The following is a 25,019-nucleotide window of genomic DNA, read 5'->3' on the forward strand; positions in this document are numbered from 1 at the left end:
GATCTCAGATTTTCTCCAAGGACTAACACATCGCTTACTGGGTTTCCTAGTTTGATCTCCATGTGAAAGAGCGTTTTCAAATTAGTTGTACACAATCCAGGTTAGAGTATTGCAATCGTGACACTATTCTAGCACTGATTGTTACACACTAGCCGAAGGGAATATTTTGTGGTTATTATAGTGCCACTGCTTAAAAATGAAGTAACTTGGTAGCTATCAAGTCCCACAGGTGTCCCAGGGCCATTGCACATGCAAATACATGGAGTTGATCCATTTGGTGAAAAACTGAAATGTTGGGCCCAATTACCCCAACTTAAGCTATCATTTTATTCAAGTTTATAAAAAATGCACCCCCTCCTCTTAATGACCGAGATCCCAGAAATACTTACACAGCTTTTTATCTTTCTTATCCATTACGAGCTGGTGTAAGCGTTCTCTCAGTTTATTGTATTCTCTCTCCTTCCTCTTCAGGTCATGGTTGTACTGGGTAGCGCGACTTGCTATTATATTTTGCAATTTCTGTACCTAGAGAGAAACAAAATCAGAGCAATTTAAAACAGTAATCAGAAAGAGAGAAAGAATTGTTACAGGGTCCTATAAAATATCTTTTGATAAACAATCAGTGCAGCACAACATCCAGGATACTGTACGATCACGGAGCTTTAATCTTTGGGCAGCCAAACACAAAATCCACAAAGTACGCGAGATTAAAAGATGGCATGTAACTGAAGGGAGTCAGAGTATGGAATGTGATATTTTACCCCATTCATTCCTCAATCAGATTAAAAAACACAGGGTCCAATGCAATCTCTAACCAGGGCAGCACATTTTTATTCCATTGAATCTTTGACGTCAGGGCACTTGAATTTCATGCAAATATCTTATAGATTTTTAAGGATACTACAAAATTCATTCCATATTCTCCCAGTAATCCGGCATTCCAATGAAAACTTTCCAACTAAGGTGGAATTGCAAGGCAGCTGGTTGAGTCTCAGAAGAATTGCACTGTGCACGAGGTAGGAAGGGCCTCAAAATAAAAATCAGTTCAAAATTTGCAAATGCCCTGGTTGAGTTTTAGGTTTACAGAATTAATACTGAAGTGTGTAACCTTCATTTTATAGGGTAGTTAGTCATCAAGACAAGAAATGCTGTCAATAAGTGGGACTGTAACACCTCCTCATTTACAAGTGTGCGTGCAGGAAAGAGAGAGAGAGAGAGAGAGAGAGAGAGAGAGAGAGAGAGAGAGAGAGAGAGAGAGAGAGAGAGAGAAAGAAAGAAAGAAAGGAGAGAAAGAGAGAAAGAAAGGAGAACAGGAGCGAGTGGAACACAAAGACAGAGCAAGAAACCGCTAAGAAAGCAGAAACCAAGAGGAGAGGGAGAAATTGCACTTTTCTAGCATTTCATTATATCCTCTGAAATATTTCACAACCAATGGCTTATTTATGTATTTATTTTAAACCGTGCAGTCATTGCTGTATAAGCATAAACAGTAACAACTTGTGCACAGCAAGATTCACAAGTAGCAAATGATAAAGTGACCAGATCATCTATTTGATGGACAATGTTGGTCAGGAGACTAGGAGAATTCCTGATTCTTCTTCAAATAGCAACATGGGAGCTTTGACATCCACCGTAGCAGGTTGAATTTGTAATACAGATTGAGGGTGAGGAAGTTGTGTCAGAAACAAGCATACAATGCTTAAACAAAGGGGACTACAGTGGGATGAGGGCAGAGTTGGCTAAAGTAGACAGGAAACACAAACTAAACGGTGGCACAATTGAGGAACAGTGGAGGACTTTTAAGGAGCTCTTTCATAGTGCGCAACAAAAATATATTCCAGTGAAAAAGGGCGGTAAGAGAAGGGATAACCAGCCGGGGATAACCAAGGAAATAAAGGAGCGTATCAAATTAAAGACCAATGTGTATAAGGTGGCCAAGGTTCGTGGGAAACTAGAAGATTGGGAAAATTTTAAACAACAGCAAAGAATGACTAAAAAAGTAATAAAGAAAGGAAAGATAGATTACGAAGGTAAACTTGCGCAAAACATAAAAACGGATAGTAAAAGCTTTTACAGATATATAAAATAGAAAAGAGTGACTAAAGTAAATGTTGGTCCCTTAGAAGATGAGAAGGGAGATTTAATAATGGAAAATGTGGAAATGGCTGAGACCTTAAACAATTATTTTGCTTCGGTCTTCACAATGGAAGACACAAAAACCATGCCAAAAATTGCTGGTCACAGGAATGTGGGAAGGGAGGACCTTAAGACAATCGCTATCACTAGCGGGGTAGTGCTGGACAGGCTAATGGGACTCAAGGTAGACAAGTCCCCTGGTCCTGATGAAATGCATCCCAGGGTATTAAAAGAGATGGCGGAAGTTATAGCAGATGCATTCGTTATAATCTACCAAAATTCTCTGGACTCTGGGGAGGTACCAGCGGATTGGAAAGCAGCTAATGTAACGCCTCTGTTTAAAAAAGGGGGCAGACAAAAGGCAGGTAACTATAGGCCGGTTAGTTTAACATCTGTAGTGGGATAAAATGCTTGAAACTATCATTAAGGAAGAAATAGTGGGACATCTAGATAGGAATAGTGCAATCAAGCAGACGCAACATGGATTCATAAAGTGGAAATCATGTTTAACTAATTTACTGGAATTCTTTGAGGATATAACGAGCATGGTGGATAGAGGTGTACCGATAGATGTGGTGTATTTAGATTTCCAAAAGGCATTCGATAAGGTGCCACACAAAAGGTTACTGCAGAAGATAGGGGTATGCGGAGTCAGAGGAAATGTATTAGCATGGATAGAGAATTGACTGGCGAACAGAAAGCAGAGTCGGGATAAATGGGTCCTTTTCGGGTTGGAAATCGGTGGTAAGTGGTGTGCCACAGGGATCGGTGCTGGGACCACAACTGTTTACAATATACATAGATGACCTGGAAGAGGGGACAGAGTGTAGCGTAACAAAATTTGAAGATGACACAAAGATTAGTGGGAAAGCGGGTTGTGTAGAGGACACGGCGAGGCTGCAAAGAGATTTGGATAGGTTAAGCGAATGGGCTAAGGTTTGGCAGATGGAATACAATGTCGGAAAATGTGAGGTCATCCACCTTGGGGAAAAAAAAAACAGTAAAAGGGAATATTATTTGAATGGGGAGAAATTACAACATGCTGAGGTGCAGAGGGACCTGGGGGTCCTTGTGCATGAATCCCAAAAAGTTAGTTTGCAGGTGCAGCAGGTAATCAGGAAGGCGAATGGAATGTTGGCCTTCATTGCGAGAGGAATGGAGTACAAAAGCAGGGAGGTCCTGCTGCAACTGTACAGGGTATTGGTGAGGCTGCACCTGGAGTACTGCGTGCAGTTTTGGTCACCTTACTTAAGGAAGGATATACTAGCTTTGGAGGGGGTACAGAGACGATTCACTAGACTGATTCCGAAGATGAGGGGGTTACCTTATGACGATAGATTGAGTAGACTGGGTCTTTACTCGTTAGAGGAGTTCAGAAGGATAAGGGGTGATCTTATAGAAACATTTAAAATAATGAAAGGGATAGATAAGATAGAGGCAGAGAGGTTGTTTCCACTGGTAGGGGAGACTAGAACTAGGGGGCACAGCCTCAAAATATGGGGGAGCCAATTTAAAACCGAGTTGAGAAGGAATTTCTTCTCCCAGAGGGTTGTGAATCTGTGAAATTCTCTGCCCAAGGAAGCAGTTGAGGCTAGCTCATTGAATGTATTCAAGTCACAGATAGATTTTTAACCAATAAGGGAATTAAGGGTTACGGGGAGCGGGCGGGTAAGTGGAGCTGAGTCCACGGCCAGATCAGCCATGATCTTGTTGAATGGTGGAACAGGCTCAAGGGTCTAGATGGCCTACTCCTGTTCCTAATTCTTATGTTCTTATGTTCAGATAGGGCTGCAATTTATCTCCTCACCTCTGACAACACAGCACTTGCTCAGTACTGCAATGTACTCATCATCATTGGCAGTCTCTCAGAATCGAGGAAGACTTGCTTCCACTCCTGAAGGCGAGTTCTCTGGTGGCTGAATAGTTCAAATAGAGAGCCACAGACTCACAGGTGGGACAGATAGTCGTTGAGGGAAAGGGAGGGTGGGACTGGTTTGCCTCATGCTCCTTCCGCTGCCTGCACTTGGTTTCTGCATGCTCTCGGCAATGAGACTCGAGGTGCTCAGCGCCCTCCCGGATGCACTTCCTCCAGTTAGGGCGGTCTATGGCCAGGGTCTCCCAGGTGTCAGTGGGGATGTCGCACTTTATCAGGGAGACTTTGAGGGTGCCCTTGTAACATTTCCGCTGCCTACCTTTGGCTCGTTTGCCATGAAGGAGTTCCAAGTAGAGCACTTGCTTTGGGAGTCTCGTGTCTGGCATGTGGACAATGTGGCCTGTCCAACGGAGCTGATCGAGTGTGGTCAGTGCTTCAATGCTGGGGATGTTGGCTTGGTCGAGGACACTAATATTGGTGCGGTCGCGAACACTAATGTTGGTGCGTCTGTCCTCCCAGGGGATTTGCAGGATCACTGCAGAGACATCGTTGGTGATATATCTCCAGTGACTTGTGTACATCGTCCATGCCTCAGCCATACAGGAGGGCGGGTATTACTACAGCCCTGTAGACCATGAGCTTTGGTGGTAGATTTCAGGTCCTGGTCTTCGAACACTCTTTTCCTCAGGGGGCCGAAGGCTGCACTGGCGCACTGGAGGCGGTGTTGAATCTCCGCATCAATGTCTGCCTTTGTTGATAGGAGGCTCCCGAGGTATGGGAAATGGTCCACATTGTCGAGGGCCGCGCCGTGGATCTTGATGACTGGGGGGCAGTGCTGTGCGGAGAGAATAGGCTGGTGGCGGATCTTTGTCTTACAGATGTTTAGCGCAAGTCCCATGTTTTCATATGCCTCAGTAAATATATCGACTATATCCTGGAGTTCAGCCTCAGAATGTGCGCAGACACAGGCGTCGTCCGAATACTGTAGCTCAACGACAGAGGTTGGGGTGATCTTGGACCTGGCCTGGAGGTAGCGAAGGTTAAACAGCTTCCCACTGGTTCTGTAATTTAGTTCCACTCCAGCGGGGAGCTTGTTGACTGTGAGGAGGAGCATGGCAGCGAGGAAGATTGAGAAGAGGGTTGGGGCAATGATGCCCGTTTGACCCCGGTCCGGACATGGATTGGGCCTGTAATGGATCCGTTGGTAAGGATCACGGCATGTCGTCATGGAGCAGGCGAAGGATGTTGACAAACTATTGGGGGCTTCCGAAACAGAGGAGGATGCTCCATAAACCCTCATGGTTGACAGTATCAAAAGGCCTTTGGAATGTCGAAAAAGGCAATGTTTAAGGGCTGGCGCTGCTCCCTGCATTTTTCCTGCAGCTGTCGCGCTGCAAAGATCATGTCCGGTGTGCCCCGTAGGGGACGAAATCCACACTGTGATTCCGGGAGGAGCTCCTCGGCCACAGGGAGAAGACGGTTGAGGAGAACTCGAGTGACAACTTTCCCAGTGGCTGATAGCAGGGAGATTGCCCTGTAGTTGCAGCAGTCGGATCGTGACCATTTTTTAAAAAGTTGGTCACGATCACTGCATCTCAGATCTCCCAGCATGCTCTCCTCCCTCCAGATGAGAGAGATGAGGTCATGTATCCGCGCCAACAGCGCCTCTCAGCCATACTTTAGCGCTTCAGCAGGGATTCCATCCGCTCCCGTAGCCTTATTATTCTTGAGCTGTTTTATGGCTTTTTCTACCTCGTGCAGTGTTGGGGTTTCACTGAGGTGGTGGTGGGTAGCATGCTGCGGGATGGAGTTGAGAACATTCAAGTCAAAGGCAAAGTCTCGATTGAGGAGATCTTCGAAGTGCTCCTTCCAGTGGGTCCTGACTGCCTCGGTGTCCTTGATGAGTGTTTCCCCGTTCTTGGCCGGCAGTGGGGTGGGCCTTGGGAGTTTGGACTGTAGGTGGCCTTGACTGCGATGAAGAATTCTCGCATATCATGGCTGTCGGCCGTTCGTTGTATCTCCTGAGCTTTCTCAATCCACCATCTGTTCTTTAGGTCCCGGGTTTTTTTTTGGACTTCAGCCGTGAGCCGCCTGTAATGTTGCTTTGCTGCTCCCGAGTTGGGTTGTTGCTTTAGGCTCAGAAATGGTCTGCGTTTGCGATCTATTAGTTTTTGGATCTCCTGATCATTTTCATCAAACCAGTCCTGATGTTTGCTGGCTGAGTGACCAAGTGTCTCTTCATAGGCACTGGTTATAGAGGCCCGGAGGGCAGACCAAGCGCTGTGGGCGCTCAGGATCATCAAGGCACGCCAGGTTAGCTGTGAGGTGTTGGCTATATCGGGCTCTCAGCTGGGTCTTTAAGTGCCCCGGCATTAACTTTTTTGCAGCAGTGCTTCTGCTTTCCCCTCTGCTTTGGGGCTATGTTAATGTCGATGATGGATCGGATTAGATGGTGGTCCGTCCAGCAGTCATCAGCTCCCGTCACGGTGATGCGCACATCCTTGCAATCCCTGGCTTGGATGATGACATAGTCGAGCAGGTGCCAGTGTTTGGAGCGAGGGTGTTGCCACGATGCCTTGTATTTGTCCCTCTGGCGGAATAGGGTGTTAGTGTTGAGGAGTTCATGTTCTAGACATTTTGTCAGGAGTAGGGTACCGCTGGAGTTGGCTATCCCTACCTCCTCTGTACCAATCACACCTCCCCAGAGGGCTGTGTCTTTGCCGACCCTGGCGTTGAAGTCACCTACGAGGATCAATTTGTCGCCCGTGAGGACGTGGGACAGGGATGTCTTGAGTTTGCAATAAAAACCCTCTTTAGTCTCACCTGTTGCATCGAGTGTTGGGGCGTATGCAATGATGACTGTGGCGCATTGGTTCCGGGACAGGGCGAGACAAAGAGTCATGAGGCATTCGTTAACCCTGCAGGGGGAGTCTTTGAGGCAGTCGACCAGCTCATGTTTGATGGCAAAGCTGACTCCGTGGAGGCGGCGTTCTTCCTCTGGTTTTCCTTTCCAGAAAAAGGTGTAACCTCCACCTTGTTCCTCGAGTTGGCCTTCTCCTGCCCGCTGGGTGTCGCTTAGGGCGGCGATGTCGATATCAAAGCGTCTAAGTTCCCGGGCAACTATGGCGGTGCGGTGTTCCGACCTGTTGCTGTTGCGATTGTCCATGAGGATCCTGATGTTCCAGGTCCCAAACTTCATGTTAACGGAGTGGAAGATGCCTGTACATGAGTTCTTTTAATGTGGGGTGGGCGCTGCACACCAGCAATCACACGGGCTTAGCTGAACAAGTTGGTCCAGTGGCAAGGGGGGTCAAAGACAACTGGAGACCTGGCACTGCTGTATGAGCCTAACTGCATACGGCGAGATGTTGGCCGCAAGCTCGACGCTGAGTAGCGCCCTTGGTGGTAGGTGGTCGGAGGGTTGGTTGGGGGCAGGCATTAGGAAGGTCAGCTGTCCGCTGGAGTTCCAAGGGATGTTTTAAAAGTTTCTTCCCAAGTTTTCCAAAGTTTCTTAAAACTTCTCCAGATGTTTCAAAGGAGAAATTCTCCAAGTGGTTTAAAAGTTTTCCCAAATTGTTTAAAAAGTTACTCAAGTTGATTAAAAGTCCCACCTCTAGCCCTGGTCGAAGGGATGGTGCAGTCGGTGCGTTCTCCCGCTGATTTCCCAGGCCGAGCAAGTCCGAACTCCCGACTCGCCGACCTCAGGGCCTTACCGACTCCCCAGGAAACTACATCCAGCTGCTTTCCCCTCCACAGATTGGGCCGCCGAGACTCCGGGGTCACTGCCGAGGCGGGCTCCGAGTTGGCCGTCCTAGGATGAGGGGGCTGGCGGTGCCCATGGAGCAGTGCCAGGGGAGTAACCTACTACTGCACTTACTGTACTGTTAAATCAAGGAAATCTAAACTTTTAAAACAGGCAAGAATTTTTTTTTAAAATAAGCGGGACCATCTCAAAATGGACTTTTACCACTGACATCAATTTCACAGCAATGTTCACATCTAGTGTGAACCATTCCCTAAAATAAAATGTAGAATCCTTGTTAGAAATATTTGTGAATTAAACAAAAAAGTGAGCCAGCTGAGTTGCTAAGGATTGATTTTCCCGACTCAAATTGAGGCATTCTTAACTAATGCAAGAACAAAATGATCAGGGATTGAAGGTACTTAGTGTTACTTGGAAACAGACATTCCAGAGTCTTTACCTCCTCCTTTTCGTTCTTCAGTAAGTTGTGCAAACTTCTGTTCTTCAATTGCAGCTGTCTGTCCTTTTCCTGAAGGGATACAGCTTCCCGACGAGATAACTCTAGTTGATCCTAAAAAGATTTAATCATGTTACTGTAAGCCCGACAATCATCTCCAATGTTAAAAGTCATACTGATGGCATAGCATGCTGATTTTCCCACCACGTGTGCACCATGAAATGTAATTCATGGTTTTTGCATCTGAAAATTCCCATGCTGTATTCCACACATATCCTGTTCAAGTGGAGAGCAGGGGAAGGGGAAAGTGAAAATCAAAGAGGTCACCCCTTGCTTGGAAGCCAGAAGAATAATAGCACTGGCGCAAGACCATGCAAGGGAATCTTAGAATGATACAGCTCAGGAGGCAGCTATCTGGCCCGTCGTGCCTGCGCCAGTTCTTCGAAAGAGCTATCCCCAGCCCCATCCCCACAGCCCTGAAAATCTTTCCCCTGCAAGTATTTATCCAATTCTCTTTTGAAAGTTATAATTAAATCTGCTTCCACCATGCTTTCAGGCAGTGCATTCCAGATCATAACTCGCTGCGCTAAACATTCCTCCTCATCTCCCCCTCTGGTTCTCTTGCCAATCACCTTAAATCTGTGTCCTCCGGATACCGAGCCTCCTGCCACTGGAAATAGGTTCTCCTTACTTGCTTTATCGAAACTATTCATGATTTTCAACACTCCTATCAAATCTCCTCTCCACCCTCTCTGCTCCAAGGAGAACCACCCCAGCTTCTCCAGTCTCTCCACATCACTGATGTCCTCCATCCCATACATTGCGCCATTAATTTGCCACTGATCATCATCAATGTTGCAGGAAATTCCAATTCTCTTCCAACTTCCAACTTTAATATATTATTTTTTTGGGTAACAGAGCTAAATTTCAGGTATGCATCACCAGTGGTTAGATTCCCATCAGAATAGCACATGAAGATTAGAAAAATATATTTTTGAAGATACACGGGCAGGTAGGCAAGAAGGACGGACGGACAAACTTCAAGCTATTCAAATCAAATTAGAACTTGCATTAAGTAATGTATACATGTCCACAAAATGGAACCGTCAAAATACAAACTAATTGAGCAGTGAAGGTAGATTACAGACTGAGACATTATTGTACCAAATGACCAATGTTGCCTCTAAGCTGCACAATAGCGCAGTACTAGAAAAGATCCCGCGCAGGTGGCTCACCGGCTTGCCCATTGTAAGTACCGCGCATGCGCAGAAATTTAAAGGGACCACACAATAAAAGAAACATGCTGCACAGAATGAAGCGCAGTTTATAGGGAACATTGCGCATGACCACTCGAACAGCTTAGAGGATAGCACTGTCATACGATTCATCTGCAGCTCTTTGCAACTCTAGGGCCTGAAATACTTGCGTTTAGAAGTTTGAATGCGATGCATTGATTAAGCTAGTGGTTGTCATTCGCTAGTACATTGAATGCAACTCTCAGAAATGCTGCAACTGAGTCATGAACAGGTCGGCACCTGAAATTCACTACAATGCGAGTTCCTGATTTCAGTCATGTGACATGGGGCAGCTGCTAACTTCCTTGGGGAAGAGGGTAAATGAAGGAGAAACACTGAAATATAAGTTTCATTTTAATATGTTCCTTTTTACTTGTTCTGCAGAAGCTTGAATAGCTGTGCCTCTCAATGCATTCTTTTGCCTTTTTGGGGGAAAAATTTATCGCAGAAATCCAACTTGGTCAATGTCCCACAGACAGGCAAGCCTAGAGGCAAGTCTTCCAAAGATCCCTAATTAATAGTATAATATTAATAGTACAGTATAGGAGATCTAAACACGAGAACTAATCTCAACAAATCCAATGCCCAGATGGATTACTCAGACAGCTGATATGTTGGTGCATAGAATTCATGTTGGAGAAGCCAAATTTAAATTTAAACAGTTGTAGCAAAAAAGTTATAGGATCAATATCCCTCAGAATTAATAGCCACCTCCGATATTCCCTGCAGGGTACATATGGCCTCTTGCGCATCCCTGATTTCCATCACTCCGCCATTGGTGGCCATGCCTTCAACTGCCAAAGCTCGAAGCTCTGGAATTCGTACTCCAAACTTCTCCGTCTCGCTACCTCTCTCCCCCCTCCTTACAACCTACCTCTGACCTTTCCCAATATCTCTGTGGCTTGGTATCGAATGTTGTATAATGATTGCTCCTGTGAAGTTCCTTGGAAGGTTTTACTATGTTAAAGGTAGTATATAAATGCAAGTTGTTTTACACAACGGAAGTAATATAAACATCTCAAGTTGAAAAGTGAAATGGAAAATGGTAGGAGTTAGGGCAGGTGATCAAAAGCATGTCGATAAGGATGTTTTTTTTAAGTTGAAGAGAGATGGAATAAGGGAGAGGGGGCTCAGGGAGAGGGGGCCCGGAGAGTGACTTCCAGTGTGAAGAATCATGGTCGGAGGGCTCTGCCACCGATGGATGAGGAGCATCAGACAGCATAGAACAGAGTAGTGCCCAAGTATGCCAGGTTTTGAAAGAAAAGAACACCTGGTGAGACTTACACATGGGAGGATACTCTCAGTTTATTGAATAAAGATCATACTCAAAGCACACATTTCAGTTTTCCTCAATTATTCTTCTGCCACCTGCAATATAATGACTGTAGCAGCACCAAAGCAAAGATGAAGATGGGTTACTTGTGTTCTGCTCTTTACCTTTAGTTTAACTTGGCTGTGGTACAAATGGTCCATATCACTACTGGACTTCAGATGCTGCGTTTCCATATCTTCGAGTGCACGGAGGCCTTTACGATGAAGTTGAAGCAGATCATTCATGCAATTTAGAATGGCCTCCACGTTCAGTACATTCTGTGCCTCCTCAGTATAAAAAGATGGAAAACCCAACGTAGTGAGCTCCTAAAATAATGGAGATTTTTTTTTTAAAAAGCTACAGTACAGTAAATTTATGAAAAATGTACATTTGAAGACTACATATGTCTATGATAGAAAATAAATATTGCAAATCAAGTTAAACAGGAAATGCACAGGTCAATTAATCACATTCCAGACAAGGCTACATAATGCACCAATTTATACAAAATTCTCAACTCCAGCACATCATAGCACGCCCCATGGTTTGAGAAAAATAGATAGAACTTTCCACTTTTGCCTTCTATTAAAAGAAAGGCCGACAAAACGGTTGAGACACAAAACTAGATTAGACTTCGCTTTTCACATTTCAGTACCCACTCCCCCACAAGTTCTCAAATGTCTGCAAAATGCCTCTGCAATATACACCCTTACTCAAAGTGAAAATTACTAGATATATTCTTTCTTTAAATAAGATACAAAGTGGGAGTTAATTCAATACCACTTGTAGGCTCAGAGCGAGAGATAATGCACCAAAAGGTTTACGTATAAAATTCTGACGGAACTGGACAGGTTAGATGCAGGAAGAATGTTCCTGATGTTGGGGAAGTCCAGAACCAGGGGACACAGTCTAAGGAGAAGGGGTAGGCCATTTAGGACCGAGATGAGGAGAAACTTCTTCACACAGAGTTGTTAACCTGTGGAATTCTCTGCCACAGAAAGTTGTCGAGTCCAGTTCGTTGGACATATTCAAAAGGGAGTTAGATGTGGCCCTTATGGCTAAAGGGATCAGGGGATATGGAGCGAAAGCTGGGGTGGGGTACTGAGGTTGAATGATCAGCCATGATCATATTGAATGGTGGTGCAGGCTCGAAGGGCCGAATGGCCTATTCCTGCACCTATTTTCTGTTTCTATGTTTTTATGTTCCCTCTGCTGCTCACTTCAACCGGACCTTTCGACCCCAACTGCAACATTTCCCGAGAAGGACTGCTGCTTTGATTTTGACTTCCCCGATTTACAAATAATGGGGAAGTTTGCACTTGTGGGATCTGGCTCTTGGCTGTGCCAAGAATAGTTCCGTTGATGTGGCTCTTACTGTTGCAACAATGCTGCAGTCTTTAATTGGAGAAACCAGCACTATAATGTCCCCATCCGAGTCATCAAATGATGACTAACCTTCATCCACTACCCTGATAAGATGCAACTCACATCAGAAGTGTTTCTTGAGAACAGAGTCCGAGCGTTCGGATACTTTGGAAGTGCAAACATGTACTTTGGATGGGAGGCTTCCAATTCCTCAATTCCATTCAGAACAACACTTGGGAGTCAAAATAGGACGATGCAAAAAAAGGACCTCCTCAAGCTTAATGGCACGGTCATAGCCAGTGTCAAATTTTCCCACAATGATTTTAAAAAGCAGAACGCATAGAAGATCTGTAATGTAATCTATTGTCTCAAACTACCTGAACTGCAAACCCTACTTTTAACAGTGCTTGGTTATCTACGCAAGAGAGAAAAAAAGAAAATATGGTGATCAGGATTGAAACTACAGGCTTCAGGAGAAGCAAAAGCAAGTGTCAGACAACATCAAAGCTTCACAGAATCCTACAGCACTGAGGGAGGTCCACTCAGCCAATCATACTTGAGAAAACTCTTTGAAAGAGCTATCCAATCAGTCCCACTCCTCCAGTCTTTTCCCATAGCCCTGCAGACTCCATTAGATTAAACCTAGTATTTTCCAGTTCTTGGAATGGTGCGAACATTTAAATTTAGTGAAAATTAGGATTAAAAAAAACTAGAAAGCCTTTTGCAGTCAGTTAGGTTTCATTGTGCTTAATGAGTACTCCTGAATGGTACGCCACCTTAACGCAACTTATTTTATCATAGCCAGTAAAGTACTTTTTATATTTTGTGAGGCTTCAGCCCTATTAATGACATCTTTTCTTACGGTTAGCAACAGTAAGACTCAGACGTGGACCATATACAGTAGACACCTGAAAGTGCTGGAGAAGTATCACCAACGCTGCCTCCGCAAGATCCTGCAAATCCTCTGGGAGTACAGACGCACCAACATCAGTGTTCTCGTTCAGGCCAACATCGAAACACTGACCACACTTGATCAGCTCCGTTGGGCATGCCCGACACGAGACTCCCAAAGTAAGCGCAACACGGCAAGCGAGCCCCAGGTGGGCAGAGGAAATATTTCAAGGACATCCTCAAAGCCTCCCTGATAAAGTGCAACATCCCCATTGGCACCTGGGAATCCTTGGCTCAAAGACCGCCCCAAGTGGAGGAAGAGCATCCAGGAGGGCGTTGAGCACCTCGAGTCTCGTCGCCGAGAGCATGCAGCAGAAGGAGCGTGCGGCAAACCAGTCCCACCCACCCCTTCCCTCAACCACTGTCTGTCCCACCTGTGACAGAGACTGTAATTCCCGTATTGGACTGTTCAGCCACCTGAGAACTCACTTTTAGAGTGGAAGCAAGTCTTCCTCGATTCCGAGGGACTGCCTATGATGATGATTACGATTAGCAACACATCTTTTAATTATTAAGTCAATCCTTTTTTGATTTTTGTTACAATTTTTGGCAGGGTGCACATTAGCATGAAGTTATGATTCAGGACAAATTACATGCTGCGACCTATGGTAAAGAAAGGTCACAACATTAATCACAAGCGATTTAAAAATAATCCCCATTGAGGCGAGAGAAAAAGGCACGGGGTGGGGGGGGGGGGGGGGGCGAAGTGAGGAGAGGAACCCATTTCTTTGGCAGATTTTAAAAATGTGAAAAATATGCAGAAGTGCAAAGATGCTACAGGACTCAGTGATTGTGACCACACTCAAAAAACAACAGAGTCAATATTTGACCCTCGAAATCCTTAATAAAAGTATGCATCATAAAATCGAATGTGGTTATATGCTTCACAAACAAAGGACTTGCCTGATTGAGGTATGCTATGCATTGCTCCACATTCTCCTTTGTGCAAAACAAACTTAAATGATGACTGGCAGATAAAGGCAGTGATTCAATGAAGCTATTACAGGGAGACATTCTTGATCTGGATGTGTAGTGATAAATAAATTCTTTGCTGTCTGTCGGAAAAGCAGAAATGAAATGATTCAATCCTGTGCAACAGCTAACAGACACACTTACAAAAGGCGATTAGTTTTGAAACGAATTAATACTATCTAAAAATAACCTTCATTTAAAGTCAAGCTTTGAAGCATTGGAATCTTTTAGGGATTAATGATCAAAGTTGCTTCAAATAGAAAAAGGAAGCTTGATTATTTATAATCACATTATGGCTAATCAAGTTGTGCCATCTAATGCCCTCAGACTCTGAACAAAATTGAGTGGTTGTAGTCTTCAAAAAGGCAGACATCTATCATTTATAACATTTATTGGTAAATAAAAGGGGGAAGAAACATACTTCAGCAACATTACACTACATACTTCTTGCGTGGTGCTGCTTAACTAATACGCTCACCGCCAACGAAAGATCTATAACCACGAAGGTTGCCAACCCTCGTGGATTATCCTGGAGTCCCCGGGAATAGGTGGTTAATCTCCCGAGCACTGCTACGAGCAACCCAGGAGAAAATCCAGAAGTAGGGTTTGCGCGACTTACATATTGCGCCAGTGGTTCGAGCACGTGGGACTTCTGGAACAGCAGCTTCGAGTGGTCGCCAAATCCTTCCTGTCCCGTCTCACCAAGGAGAACTCATGAAAGGCTGCGATCAGTCATGCCGAAAGGTCAAAACCAGGAAAACAGCACCGGCAGCGCAAGTGAGACGGCAAAGTCTCGACCAAGTTCAAAACCAGACAAGAGGCGAGATGGAATCACAAAATAGGTTAAACTATAAATAAAAAGGACTGGTTTAAATAAACTTTAAAAACAGAATGAACTCAAAACTGTATTTAACAGACAAGTTGTACAAATAGAATGTAAAAAAACCACCCACACAACCACTGGCCTGCACGGGGCCTAAATTAAGGTCTGCCCGAAATGGATCGCACTTACCGCTCTAAGTGTTTTTTCCACCGCTATGGATGACGTGCCTCTTTCGCGAAATTCACTTCTTTGGCAATTTTTTGGAAGCAGGCTGGAAGTCGGTCCATAATGGGGACGGAAGTGCGGTGGTGAGCACTCTGGAGGGGCGGAAGTGGAGGCGGGATGGAGCGTTCGCCGTTGTCAGTCATCAGCCTGGCGCTGATGGTCATTACGCATGTGCGTCATCACGTCTCTCCCCTTCACTTAAAGGGGAGAGCCTTCGCCATTTTTAAAATTTGGTCCACTGGGCCTCCAGGGAGGGTTTCGGTTGGGCCAGTGGCCTGGCACTCGAGGGGGTGCCAGGCTGCCTGTTGGCGGCCCGGCAGTCGGCCAACAAAAAAAACCATGTTGGCGCAGCAGTGCGCCCTCCCCTTGAATGAATGCCACGCAGTCATGTCCCACACACTGAAAACACAGTGCACTGACAGTAAAAGCTGTCGGGGCACTGATTCTTTGCAGGTAAATTTATATGGAGTTGTGGGAGATCTTAGGAGGGTTTGGCAGCAGCCGGGCGGAAGTGGGGACTGCCAGAAAAACCCACGGTGAATTTCACTGGTGGCGGTCATTCGACCCCAAATCAGCAGCCACTTGACTCCGCCGCCGCTTTCCGGCGGTAAGAGGCCATTTTGGGAGACTGAATTTCGGCCCTCACAATTCCATTTTATTTTACATTTAAAGCAATTAATCAAACTAGGACACCTTGGCAGGTATGTTTTAAGCTTGAACAAGCTTCATTATTCATAAAATACCTATACCTGATGTGTTCTACTTTTATTTTAACATGTATATAAGTTTACATTAAGTTTTTTCCTTAGTTTTAATAATTTGAATAGTTTCACAAAATATCGTTGTGTCTATTAATCCTCTTTGAGATTCGGATAAAAAAAGTTAAGTTATCATAGAACACCACTGAAAAGTATAATGTAAACAGGCTCAAAAAAATAACTGGTCAGGTTTCTGAAGAGAGAAAGGATTGAAGGAGGGTGTAACAAAGACAAATAGCTGCAATTAATCTCTGAGGAAGGGAAGTACCCATGATCTTTCTGTTCTCAAAAATTCTTATGTTTATAAAGTTGGAGCGGGGAAAATAAAATAAACTGACAGCTGATTTATGACTCAAAAGACAAGTTCGTGGTTTCTCCCTCCCAACAACCGACTCCAATTTGTGTTATAGAGAGAACACAGGAACATAATAGGAGCATGAGTAGGCCATCTGGCCCCTCGAGCTTGCTCCACCATTCAATAAGATTATGGCTGATCTGATCTTGGCCTCAACTCCACTTTCCTGCCTGTTCCCTATAACCCTCAACTCCCCTGTAGGTCAAAAATCTGTCCATCTCCACCTTGAATGTATTCAATGACTCAGCTTCCACAGCTCTCTGCGGCAGAGAATACCAAAGATTCACGACCCTCAGAAAATAAATTCCTCCTCATCTCAGTCTTAAATGGATGACCCTTTATTCTGAAACTATGCCTCCTAGTTTTAGATTCCCCCACAAGAGGAAACATCCTCTCAGCATCTACTCTGTCAAGCCCCCTCAGAATCTTACATGTTTCAATAAGATCACCTCTCATTCTTCTAAACTTCAATGAGTATAGGCCCAACCTTTCCTCTTAAGACAATCCCTTCTTTTCAGGAATCAAACTAGTGAACCTTCTCTGAACCTCCAATGCAAGTATATCACTCCTTAAAAGGAGACCAAAACGGTACGCAGTACTTGGTGTGGCCTCACCAATACCCTGTACAGTTGTAGCAGGACTTCTCTGCTTTTATACTCTATCCCATTGCAATAAAGGCCTTCCTGATTACTTGTCCCCATGTCCTTAACCTATCTATAGCCCTTTGCAGACTCGATGTGTCCTCCTCACAACTTGCTTTCCCACCTATATGCAGTCAACAAATTTGGCTACAGTATATTCGATCCCTTCATCTAAGTCATTAATATAGATTGTAAAGAGTTGTGTTTTTTTGGAGGTGTTCGCCTGCACATTGCATACCTATATAAGAGAGGCCAGCAAAATGAATCTGTCCACAATGATTTGAATACTTAAACCAAGATCTCAGTATAAATAAGATGGTCGCAACACTGCAGATTTGGATTTCAGGAACAGGTAGGTTACCGATGGATTTAGTACTTAGTCAGCTTTGGTACGGAGTTGTCCGACCTGATATTGTATCAGGAAGTAGTTTTTTTTTCCCTTCGAGATGTATGGTATAACATGAATTCCACCATGCCCATCTCATCGCAGCAATTTCAGTTGGCTTTGTCAGTCCATCTGGACACGGCCAGGGAATGGTAAAGCTCACTACCTAACATTACGGTATCCCCCATGTATGGAAGGGAAGGGGTGGTGCAAGGGGAAAGTGCCAAGAGGAAGAGGGTTGCACAAAGACAGTTCAACCTCCACTATTTTTTAAATTTACATTCAATTTAACTAACTGAAATTTTTGGTTGATGAAATTATAAATGATGAAAATGATGATGGGCAGATGGATCAATAGTTAGATGCACACAAGTTTCAAAACAAAACATATCTGGGATATTTTGCTGTATTTCACACTGCAGCCTATTTCACACTAACAACAGCAGCGATCTAATGGAAGTACACACACCACAGAAAATGAAAGGCACGTCCCTCAATTATAAGATACCGACAAAAAAACCACACTGGCATTGAAATTAGTCCAGCTGCATCACTTTACTGCTTTATGCTATTTTAATAACCAATTTAACAGTGAAAAGTAGTATTCACATACCTGATGACGACTCTGGTTCTGGCATGGTTGTAGCTCTCCAATCACCCATAGCAAGCAGGCAGCGAGATTAACTGCACAGCCAGTTCAGCTGCAACACATACAACTGACGGATATGGATGTCCCAATGCAGACAGCACTTAAAAATAGAAAAGCAACATTTTTAAATTAACATTTATCAAAGACAGCAGATTACGTCAGCAATGCAATGTCATTAACAAGATTAAATTTATCGACTTTGGAACACATTTATTGATTTTTTTTTGAAGAGGGCATGAAAACAATTGTCAAGTAAATGCAGGTGCCATTGTAGTTTCTGAAAGGTATGCATAAACTGCTGTAAATACTTGGGAGGGGCAGACCAAGAACGTTGTGCATTGTCAACATTCTTTAGTCACATAAAATAAGGGTTTGTCATTATTCACCAGCATGGTTGGTTTGAGATGGGGCGGGAAGGAAGGAGTTGCTTTGCTGAAACAAGCAATTCTCTTGTGGATTATGAACATTTGTCAAGTGCTCTGCTGTACAAGGCCTTCGTTATAAGGACTGGAAGCATCGAACCCCCAAGGATTTATTGGACATTTCTCACCACAGAAAAAAAAGCTGGAAGCTGTTTGTGAGAGGGGCCCAGGTGTGGCTCCATGTTGGACTTAGAATGATGGGCAGGGAGTCTGGAATGACAATGGCCAACAGAAGGCAGGAGGTGGGCTAATGGAGTCCATTGTTAGGCAAGGTGACCTCGTCAATCAGTGATCGGATCGATTACCTGGATGAGTAACCAGAAGAGAGCCATTAAGCCCAGACTGCCTGGAAACAAAACCCCATCACGAGACTCAGACAGGAAACTCAAAAACAAGGAACTTTATTGGGTAAAAGCAGAAGACACACCGACAGGAAACCTTGAAACAAAGACCAAAGGAAGACACACCGACAGGAAGCCTCAACAGCAATAACCCAAGAGCAAACAGACTTGGATATGTGGTCATCCTCGCTCTCTTGCCTCACCCCTACAAGAATCCAACCCTCCGTACTGAGATGGAAAGAAGAAACCAAGAGACACCTTTTCATCGGAAGAAGCAGCGGGTAAGCCAGTGAAATCAGTGAGCACTTCTGCACACACATCTTTTAAGATCACAGCCACGTTGCGAGGGGGTATTGTGCGTTCTCCCAAAACAAATTCTTAGAGGTTTCCGGGGTGGGGGGTTGTTTTAGACGTTGGCGTACTTCGCAACAGGGGCCTGTTAGACAGGCCACACTGTGTATTGTACTGCATTTGTTTGTTTACACACCAGGGTGTGTGTGGTTTTACTGGGTGCAGATGTGTTTAGCTTTAATAAAGCATTGCCGGTTTAGACCGAGGTATTTGTCCGTGACTCATTCATCTGTTCAGTACAGTAATCACTCCCAGGTCTAGAACTAGTGTAATGTGGGGGTGCATCGAAAACACCCAAGGGAAACCACTTACATCATCGACCACATCTTAGTTCTTTAGCCACAGAAAGCAGCAGAGGCTTTGTCCGACATCCAAAGCAAAGCAATACATAAGTCAAACCAAACAACTCCAAAAAATACCAAATCACAGCGAACCAAGAGGTAGGACAGACAGACAATCATTTTCCTACATGGAGATTCAACATCTTTTGGAGAATGAGTTCTGCCAACTGTTACATACAATTAAGATTACACCAGAGAAGGACAGAAACTACCAAGGACATTTTAGAGACTAACCATTCAGACAGAGTATCTTGCAACAATACATTCCCGAAGCATGCGTCAGTTAGCAAATCTAAACTCAATGTCAGTTACTCCAGCTAGATGACCACAAGAAATTTTTTCATGTTGGCCCATCAAGTGCTTTATTAAAATTTCTACCACATGATTTTCTCAACGCAGAAATTTAGGAGAAGGCCCAATGCCCATAGGGCAATATTAGGGTGGAAGAGTAGAAAATGAGGAGATAAATCTGAAAGCAGTGCTTAGCGGACACCAAACTTGGGTTTTTAAAGCTATGAATTGTCAGAGGAAGACATGATAAAGGGAGATGAGGAGTTAAATAGGAGAATATAAAATGCTGTAAATACACAGGAGGTATGTCAGTATCTGAAAAAAGGCAACATATTAACAAGAACTTGCGTTTATGTATCACCTTTAACTTAGTAAGCTGTCCCATGGCGCTTTATCAGCAGAAGTGTTATCAAACCAAATTTGACACCGAGCCAGAGCGATATTGGGACAGAAACAAAAGCTTGGTGAAAGAGGTAGATTTTAAGGACCGGCTTGAAAGAGGAGAGATGGAGAGGCAGAGCGGTTTAGGGAGGGAATTCCAGAGTTTAGGGTCTTGACGGCTGAAGGCACTACAATCAATGGTGGAGCGAAGGAAATCGGGGATGCAGAAGAGGCCAGAATTGGAGGAGCGCAGACATCTCGCGGGGGGGTTGTAGGGCTGGAGAAGACTGCAGAAATAGGGAGGGGCAGGGGCAAGGCCATGGAAGGATTTGAACACAGGATGAAATTTTTTTTTTTTTAATAATCGAGGCAATGCCGGACCAGGAGCAAATGCAAGTCAGCGAGCACAGGGAACCATGGGTGGGGAAGATTTTTAATGCCCTTCATCAGAAATGAAAGGTGTGCTCAAAGCAGTCCTGTTGTGTCTCAATTTTAAGTCAAGTAGAATTTAGATTTATGAAGGCTTCTGGATTTGTTCCACACAGTTCTGGTCGCCAGATTATAAAAAGGATATAGAGGCATTGGAGAGGGTGCAGAGAAGATTTACGATGATGATACAGGTTGAACCTCCCCTATCCAGAACTCTCGCGTCCAGAACCATTCCCGGCCACCGAGTGGCATATGCGCAGAACTCCGACATGAACAAATTGAAGTCCTTTATCGCTGTCGATTCCCGCAATCGCTGGCCTGACCCCACGATCCACTGCACCCACCACCCCGCACCCTCCCCCCCCCGCCCCCCCAATGATCTCTCTGCCGCACTCTCTGCCCAAGCCAGCGAGCCCCGATATCCCCTTGCTCAGTACGTGTAACACCCAATTTAATGTAACCTCCCATCGTCCAGAAAAATCTCTTATCCAGAACAGGCCTGGTCCCGAGGGTTAGAAACATAGAAATTAGGTGCAGGAACAGACCATTCAGCCCTTCGAGCCTGCACCGCCATTCAATATGATCATGGCTGATCATTCAACCTCAGTACCCCTTTCCTGCTTTCTCTCCCTTTGGCCATAAGGGTCATATCGAACTCCCTTTTGAATATATCTAACGAACTGGCCTCAACAACTTTCTGCGACAGAGAATTCCACAGGTTAACAACGCTCAGTGAAGAAGTTTCTCCTCATCTCAGTCCTAAATGGCTTACCTCTTATTTTTACACTGTGACCCCTGGTTCTGGAACTCTCCTACATCGGGAACATTCTTCCTGCCAATCCCGTCAGAATTTTATATGTTTCTATGAGATCCCCTCTCATTCTTCTAAACTCCAGTGGATACAAGCCCAGTTGATCCAGCCTCTCCTCATGTCAGTCCTGCCATCCCAGGAATGAATCCGGTGAACTTTTGCTGTACTCCCGCAATAGCAAAAACGTCTTTCCTCAGATGAGGGGACCAAAACTGAACACTATATTCCAGGTGTGGCCTCACTAAGGTCTGTGCAACTGCAGTAAGACAACCCTGCTCCTATACTCAAATCCTCTAGCTATGAAGGCCAACATGCCATTTGCCGCCTTCACCACCTGCTGTACCTGCATGCCAAACTTCATGACACCCAGGTCTCGTTGCACCTCCCCTTTTCCTAATCTGTCACCATTCAGATAATATTCTGTCTTCCTGCTTTTGCCACCAAAGTGGATAACCTCACATTTATCCACGTTATACTGCATCTGCCATGCATTTGCCCACTCACCTAACCTGTCCAAGACACCCTGCAGTCTCTTAGCATCCTCCTCACAGCTCACACAGCCACCCAGCTTAGTGTCATCTGCAAACTTGGAGATATTACATTCAATTGCTTCATCCAAATCACTGATGTATATTGTAAATATCTGGGGTCCCAGCACTGAGCCCTGCGGCACTACACTGGTCACTGCCTGCCATTCTGAAAAGGACCTGTGTATTCCGACCCTCTGCTTCCTGTCTGCCAACCAGTTCTCTATCAACGTCAATACATTACCCCCAATACCATGTGCTTTAATTTTACTCACTAATCTGTGTGTGGGACCTTGTCAAAAGCCTTTTGAAAGTCCAAATAAACCACATCCACTGGCTCTCACTTGTCCACTCTACAAGTTACATCCTCAAAAAATTCCAGAAGATTTGTCAAGCATGATTTCCCTTTCATAAATCCATGCTGACTTGGACCGATTCTGTCACCACTTTCCAAATGCGCTGCTATTTCATCTTTAATAAATGATTCCAACATTTTCTCCACCACCGATGTCAGGCTAACCGGTCTATTATTCCGTGTTTTCTTTCTCCCTCCTTTTCTAAAAAGTGGTGTTACATTAAGCTACCCTCCAGTCCAAAGGAACTGATCCAGAGTCAATAGAATGTTGGAAAATGACCACCAATGCAGCCACTATTTCTAGGGCCACTTCCTCAAGTACTCTGGGATGCAGCCTATCAGGCCCTGGGGATTTATCGGCCTTCAATCCCAACAATTTCCCGAACACCATTTCCTGACTGATAAGGATCTCCTTCAGTTCCTTCTTTTTGCTAGACCCTCTAACTCCTAGTATTTCTGGAAGGTTATTTGTGCCTTCTTTGATGAAGATAGATCCAATGAATTTGTTCAATTGGTCTGCCATTTCTTTGTTCCCCATTATAAATTCACCTGATTCTGACTGCAAAGGACCGACATTGGTCTTCACTAATCTTTTTCTCTTCACATATCTATAGAAGCTTTTGCAGTCAGTTTTTATGTTCCCTGCAAGCTTCCTCTACTACTCTATTTTCCCCCTCCTAATTAGACCCTTGGTCCTCCTCTGCTGAATTCTAAATTTCTCCCAGTCCTCAGGTTTGCTGCTTTTTCTGGCCAATTTATATGCCTTTTCCTTAGATTTAACTATCCCTAATTTCCCTTATTAGCCACGGTTGAGCCACCTTCCCCTTTTTATTTTTACTCCAGGCAGGGATGTATAATTGTTGAAGTTCATCCATGTAATCTATAAATGCCTGCCATTGCCTATCCACTGTCAACTCTTTAAGTACCATTTGCCAGTCTATCCTAGCCAATTCACATCTCAGACCATCAAAGTTACTTTTCCTTAAGTTCAGGACCCTAGTCTCTGAATTAACACTGTCACTCTCCATCTTAATAAAGAATTCTACCATATTATGGTCACTCTTCCCCAGAGGGCCTCGCACAACAAGATTACTAATTAGTCCTCTCTCATTACACAACACCCAGTCTAGGATGGACAGCTCTCTAGCTGGTTCCTCAACATATTGGTCTAGAAAGCCATCCCTAATACACTCCAGGAAATCCTCCTCCACCGTACTACCACCAGTTTGGTTAACCCAATCTATACGTAGATTAAAGTCACCCATAATAACTGCTGTACCTTTATTGCACGCATTCCTAATTTCTTGTTTGATGCTGTCCCCAACCTCGCTACTACTGTTTGGTGGTCTGTATACAACTCCCACCAGAGTTTTCTGCACTTTTGTATTCCGCTGCTCTACCCATACAGATTCCACGTCATCCAAGCTAATGTCCTTTTTAACTATTGCGTTAATTTCCTCTTTAACCAGCAACGCTACCCCACCTCCTTTTCCTTTCTATCTATCCTTTCTGAATGTTGAATACCAAGCCTTGGTCACCCTGGAGCCATATCATAAACGTTAATAGCTGCCTGCGCAGTTAATTCATCCACATTACAAATACTCCTCGCATTGAGGCACAGAGCCTTCATAAGAACATAATAATTTGGAACAGGAGTTGGCCAGCTAGCCCCTCGAGCCTGCTCCGCCATTCAATAAGATCATGGCTGATCTGGCCGTGGACTCAGCTCCACTTACCCGCCCGCTCCCCGTAACCCTTAATGGTTAAAAATCTATCTATCTGTGACTTGAATACATTCAATGAGCTAGCCTCAACTGCTTCCTTGGGCAGAGAATTCCACAGAGTCACAACCCTCTGGGAGAAGAAATTCCTTCTCAACTCGGTTTTAAATTGGCTCCCCCATATTTTGAGGCTGTGCCCCCTAGTTCTAGTCTCCCCTACCAGTGGAAACAACCTCTCTGCCTCTATCTTGTCTATCCCTTTCATTATTTTAAATGTTTCGATAAGATCACCCCTCATCCTTCTGAGCTCCAACGAGTAAAGATCCAGTCTACTCAATTTATCATCATAAGGTAACCCCCTCATCTCCGGAATCAGCCTAGTGAATCGTCTCTGTACCCCCTCCAAATCCAGTATATCCTTCCTTAAGTAAGGTGACCAAAACTGCACGCAGTACTCCAGGTGCGGTCTTACCAATACCCTATACAGTTGCAGAAGGACCTCCCTGCTTTTGTACTCCATCCCTCTCGCAATGAAGGCCAACATTCCATTCGCCTTCCTGATTACCTGTTGCACCTGCAAACTAACTTTTTGGGATTCATGCCTGTCTTTTACAAGGAACTCATCAGGTTCTGGAACAAAGTCTCCACCAAGCGCAGCTCTCCACCGGCTGGAGTGGCGGCCGTCCTGCAGGAGCTGCTGCTCGGGAATCCGTACCTCCACGACCGAGGTTTTAGGTGGCGGTTGGACGAGAGGGCTGTGGCTGGTGAGGTGACCAGGGTCAGGGACCTGCTCGATGGCGGAGGAGCGGGCTGGATGGTGCCAGACACGCTGGCACGGCGCCTAAATTCTGCCAACGTCCGCCACGCGGCCGATGCCATCGAGTCACTAAAAAGAGCTCTGGGCCCCGACTCTGTTAGGTGCATCGAGGAGGCTCAAGCACGTGGGGAGATCCCGTCCGAACTGACCCCCGTCCGGACGGAATTCCTCATCGGCGCCAAATCCCGGAACCTCCCTCGGGGGCCGGCGCCTCACAACTTGAGCCGCCTCGGGGAAATCCCCTCCGTGCCTTTCAGTTCCGCGCGGAGGGGTTTCCTGTACGGGCTGCTCCT

At 45.0% G+C, this 25,019-nt stretch overlaps 1 protein-coding gene across 3 annotated transcripts in view; it reads right to left on the reverse strand.

Moving 5' to 3' along the window:
* ssx2ipa (synovial sarcoma, X breakpoint 2 interacting protein a) overlaps positions 1 to 25,019 on the reverse strand; it is a 114,314-nt gene that overhangs the window by 26,118 nt on the left and 63,177 nt on the right. For 2 of the 3 annotated variants that reach the window (XM_070886450.1, XM_070886449.1), the window contains exons 2-6: positions 17,904 to 18,039; positions 14,035 to 14,186; positions 10,941 to 11,141; positions 8,212 to 8,322; positions 390 to 525 (exon numbers count right to left, since the gene is read on the reverse strand). In XM_070886450.1, coding sequence (XP_070742551.1) covers positions 390 to 525; positions 8,212 to 8,322; positions 10,941 to 11,141; positions 14,035 to 14,186; positions 17,904 to 17,952 — 649 coding nt within the window. In that variant the 5' untranslated portion in view covers positions 17,953 to 18,039. Of the gene's footprint in view, positions 1 to 389; positions 526 to 8,211; positions 8,323 to 10,940; positions 11,142 to 14,034; positions 14,187 to 14,722; positions 14,952 to 17,903; positions 18,040 to 25,019 lie in introns of all 3 variants that reach the window. The other variant, XM_070886451.1, reaches the window with a different exon arrangement.

Source organism: Pristiophorus japonicus, chromosome 8, assembly GCF_044704955.1.
Source record: "Pristiophorus japonicus isolate sPriJap1 chromosome 8, sPriJap1.hap1, whole genome shotgun sequence".
In the NCBI taxonomy this organism is placed as follows: Eukaryota; Metazoa; Chordata; class Chondrichthyes; family Pristiophoridae; genus Pristiophorus; species Pristiophorus japonicus.